Below are 2,689 nucleotides of genomic sequence, written 5' to 3'. Positions count from 1 at the left end.
GTAAGATTCCAAATGGATTTCTTTGCAAGGGAAGAACCACACCATTGTTTCTCACTGAGACCTCATTAGCTCATTCTACAAGGCAATAGATTTCTCAACTAGAATATTAGACATTAATCCAGGGACTCTTAATTCCCAGTCCGGAAGCTTCAGCACAATTAATGTTCCCTCCAGTGACCCCCTTCTGTTGATGCTACTAGAACTATTTGAAGTGAACAAACATGTAATATTCCTTGGGAATGAACCCGTGTCCGATTAATGGCACACAAACAAGTCAGAAATAACCAGAGCAAAACATCACTTGGTGGTCCAGGCAGAAAAGCAGCCTATCTGGAGCAATACAAACTGAGCAAATATGTCCAAGACGTGGTAAAATAAGTTAGTGGTAGAATAAGCAGCCATTTTGAGGACCAATAACGCAGTTAAAATGAAATGGCTCCATAAGACTTCTTGGGGAACAATACACCTAGACAGGGATGAATACATAACAGTATCTTTGTCTACCACAAATTCAAGGTCTTCCAGGACAACCATCTCTTTCAGATGAAAAAACCAGGTGATTCAAATATTTTAATCTGATGCAAATTCACAGCTGACGAAAGTTACGTCTTCGTCTATTATTATTTTCTCCGTTGATCTTTCTCCATTTATAAGTATTGACATAAAGGATCCCTCAGCCAGCCTATATGGAAAGGAGGGAGCATGCTTGCTCCACACACTATCCTAGCCCCACACCTTTGGCAAGGCCTATATAAACACAGAGCTCCTCATATGCTACCCAGCACTTCTATCTTGCCCACATGGATAGGACCTAGTTGGCAATTTCCCTTCCCGACCCTCTGAAAGAGGTTCCTTAGTCTAGTTTGGAATTGATAGGAGAGGCAGAAGCAGATTATGGGATTAATGCAGCGGTTGGCAAAGGCCAGAAGGGATGTCAGATGATAAGCCAGGTACATTGGGGCTGTGGTTAACAACTCATCATACTTGATGAAGAAGATCATCAGCCAGTATGGGAGCCACATGGCCACAAGTGCCACCATGGTGACCAAAGCCATCACTGTAGCTCGCCAGTTAACTTGCAAGCTGGAGGCTGATTGTATAGACAGTGCCCTCCTAACTCTTAGGGTGGAGATGATCCTTGAGTAGCAAAAAATCATCAGCAACAATGGGGGCAGGAACCCCACCCCTCCCAGGAGCCGTAGGTAAAGGTTCATCTCTTCCCCCGCCATTTGGTTCACACAAAATGCTTCCCCCTCCATATGAATGATCTCATAGTAAATGCAAAGCGGGGCAGAGAATACGAGGCAAAGCACCCAGATGAACACACATGCCAGAGCGATTTGCTTTGGGGAGACAGGCATCACGCGCATGGGATGGATTACAGCAGTATAGCGAAGCAGTGAGACAACCAGCATGCTATAGAAGTCAGCAAAGGAGATCCACAGGGTCAAGCTGTGGTTGGTGATGCAAAGCAGGTGGCCCAGGCGCCAGTCCTTGAAAATGACATTGGCAAACATCACGGGGATGTTGCAGAGGAAGAAGAGGAGATCGAGAGCCACAACGTTGATGAACAGCGGCTCAGTCAGGCGCGCAATATGGCTGCCACTTTTTCTCTGGAGGCCTCGGATTAGAACCAAGAGCAGCAAGATGTTTCCTGGCATGCCCAGGAGGAAGAGCAGAGCGTAGAGGAAAGCAAACACATTCTTGCTGTAGAAGTAGAAAAGATCACTCAAGCCAGAGCTGGTGTTATTCCCTGCGCTGGAATTTGAGGCCATAGCGCAGTAACCTTTATGTAATCTGTGCCATACAGCTTGCCAAGCACTGGGCCTTCCTTCTGTACCCTGGAAACAAGAAGATGGCATTAACGGTACTAAAAGCAGCAGCATTTGGGTTAATAATAAAATGACGGCATTGCTCAAAGTCGGTGCGTGCAACTTTAATGCTTTTAATGCTTACCGGGGCTTTCTGCTTCTGTTTTAAATGCAGGATCACGACGACTCCCTTTTGCACATGCTTCCTTTCCCCCCTCCCCTTCCCCCCTCCTTCTCCCCATATCTGAGTCTTCCATCATCTTTCATTGATCTTGCTCCTCTTCTTGCTGCTTTAACTGTTTTCAGAGAGGAAACTGAAGAGGAACACAACGGGGCAATTTGACAGCTCATTATCTGTGATCTATTTAAAAACGGGACAAAGGGCATTTAGTGCAGCAGACGCCTTGAATGATCATGGCGTCATGTAAAGAGACCACAAACTTCCGTGAAGGAGCAGTCTCAATGGCAGGATAAAAGGAGCCCCAAGTTGGGTTTAAAGATGAAGAACCGTAAGAAGGGAAAGCAGAGCAGGGGCCTTGAAGTTGCCCATCAACAGTCAACACCTGGACAGGTATGCTGGGCACCTGATCACAGTCTTCCCTCTGTGGTGAGATATATTGCATTTCTATTTAAATTGTAACAATTCTTTCTAAAACTGCATCTATACATATCAATTAGCGGATGCAGATTTTATGCAAATCTCTGTCATCTTTTGTCCTCTTTTTAAATGGCAACCGTAGCTGTGAGGCCCTGGAACAAGTACCGGTGGCCACCCAAACCCTAGCACCTGTTTGAGCAGGTGGCAGAAACACAGCCACATAGGAAGCTGCCTTCTACCAGGTCAGGCTGGCACAGTGACATCTGCTGCCTCGTGACAG

The 2,689-nt window shown here is 46.0% G+C and overlaps 1 protein-coding gene across 1 annotated transcript; it reads right to left on the bottom strand.

The window, feature by feature from the left end:
• Positions 1–767: 767 nt before the first annotated feature.
• Positions 768–1,775, bottom strand: LOC146348343 (galanin receptor type 3-like). Its single transcript, XM_084851652.1, has one exon. The coding sequence runs from the start codon at positions 1,773–1,775 to the stop codon at positions 768–770; it is 1,008 nt and encodes a 335-aa protein (XP_084707778.1).
• Positions 1,776–2,689: the final 914 nt, after the last annotated feature.

The sequence above is a fragment of the Heloderma suspectum genome, chromosome 4 (genome assembly GCF_057233095.1).
Source record: "Heloderma suspectum isolate Gila_16-S chromosome 4, 16-S_ref, whole genome shotgun sequence".
Lineage (NCBI taxonomy): Eukaryota > Metazoa > Chordata > Lepidosauria > Squamata > Helodermatidae > Heloderma > Heloderma suspectum.
Note: the sequence above shows the minus strand (reverse complement) of the source record. Positions and strands in the feature narration are given on the sequence as shown.

Excerpts from the sequence above, each read along its gene's own strand:
- LOC146348343 (XM_084851652.1), bottom strand. The coding sequence starts at position 1,775 with ATGGCCTCAAATTCCAGCGCAGGGAATAACACCAGCTCTGGCTTGAGT.